The following is a 1,355-nucleotide window of genomic DNA, read 5'->3' as shown; positions in this document are numbered from 1 at the left end:
CGGAAGTTCGCACGTCATCCTTTCAACTTCTTCTACCCACACATTGTCGTCTCCGGTGTACTTCTCTTGCAGTTAAAATATGATTATTATAATTATTAGTATTATTACTATTACTTATAAAACTATTATTATACGATAAATTGATATAATAAACTATGCTATTAGTAGTACTAATAGTATTATTACTAATTAATTATTATATTAAATAGTAAAACTAACAAACTAGTAACTTCAAGTAAGGGTGACAGAACGTTTGTTTGCCAAAGTGAACCACTTTGTTTGACATAGTCTCTTATGACGCCAGTCAATACGTTTGTTTTGACACATTGATAGTCCATCCCACCAATAAGTTTATTATACCATGGAAGTGCCTTTGCTTCAGCACAACATCTAAAAACGCCTTCCAAAGGTCTTGGTGTGAAATATAAAGTGTACATACATTTATATATAGATGGTGGCATGTATTGGCTTTCCACGTCATATTGAATATCAGTGTTCTCATACTCCACATTAACTAAAGTGGTTCTCTCATTCAAAAGAGATTCGGAGACCTTTTGCAATTCACTGAAATCCTCCATCTCAAGTTTCGCAGTAACATCTTTTGTCGCTTGAATCATTGAAATCGTCGAGACTAAAAATGTCGAAAAAGATGTGAACAGTTGAATATTCGACACAAAAAAGTTCTGCTGTAGTGTGATGTCTTCAACTGGACTCGTTTCTTCTTTCCAACACTTCGAGTGCCCAAATTGTGAAAAATTTGTGAAGCATTCGGCCTGATAGTTATTATAATAATATATTATACTATAATATATTTAACTATACCGTATAATAAAATATAATTATACAAAATTTATATATTTTTATATATTCTATATAGTATAAATATAATAAAACTATAGTATTTTTCTCACCTTGTATTTTTTTAATGAATGAATTATTTTTTATTAGAACAATAAAATATTAGTTTAAAAAACAAAAACGAAAAATAGAATATAAACAAACGTTTGATTCGTAAAGTTTGATAAATCTTTTATTGATCTGAGAAGATGACAAGAGGAGATGGAAAAATGACACATGTGATGAAGATCTTGGAATGGATGCTCTGTATGAGTCAACAGTTGTGTTGAAAACTTTAATTTTAGAAATCAGTTCTGAGAAAGTGATAGATATTTTGTTTGCTTGTGTTGTGAGATTATTGAGAAGTTCTGTGTTGTTGTTTTTGTATCTGTCCTGGGCCAATTTGTTTGGGTCGATGTTCCACGTCGCCATTATCAATAATTTCTCTTTTATAGTTTGTTGAAAACGAATAAACAAACTTTATGTAAAATCGTTTTGAAATTTGATGTGTTTGATGA

At 30.0% G+C, this 1,355-nt stretch overlaps 1 protein-coding gene across 1 annotated transcript; it reads right to left on the bottom strand.

Annotated features, from left to right (window-relative positions):
• Positions 1-13: 13 nt before the first annotated feature.
• EIN_444600 (hypothetical protein) lies at positions 14-617 on the bottom strand (the record flags this gene model as incomplete). The annotated part of the gene is made up of 2 exons (XM_004183095.1): positions 14-65; positions 224-617. Coding segments are annotated over 2 exons (446 nt in total), but the record flags the coding sequence as incomplete, so codon positions are not given.
• Positions 618-1,355: the final 738 nt, after the last annotated feature.

The sequence above is a fragment of the Entamoeba invadens genome (assembly GCF_000330505.1).
Source record: "Entamoeba invadens IP1 unplaced genomic scaffold scaff_1105074725443, whole genome shotgun sequence".
NCBI classification, from domain to species: Eukaryota; Evosea; order Mastigamoebida; family Endamoebidae; genus Entamoeba; species Entamoeba invadens.
This window is presented reverse-complemented; position numbering and strand designations above follow the sequence as displayed.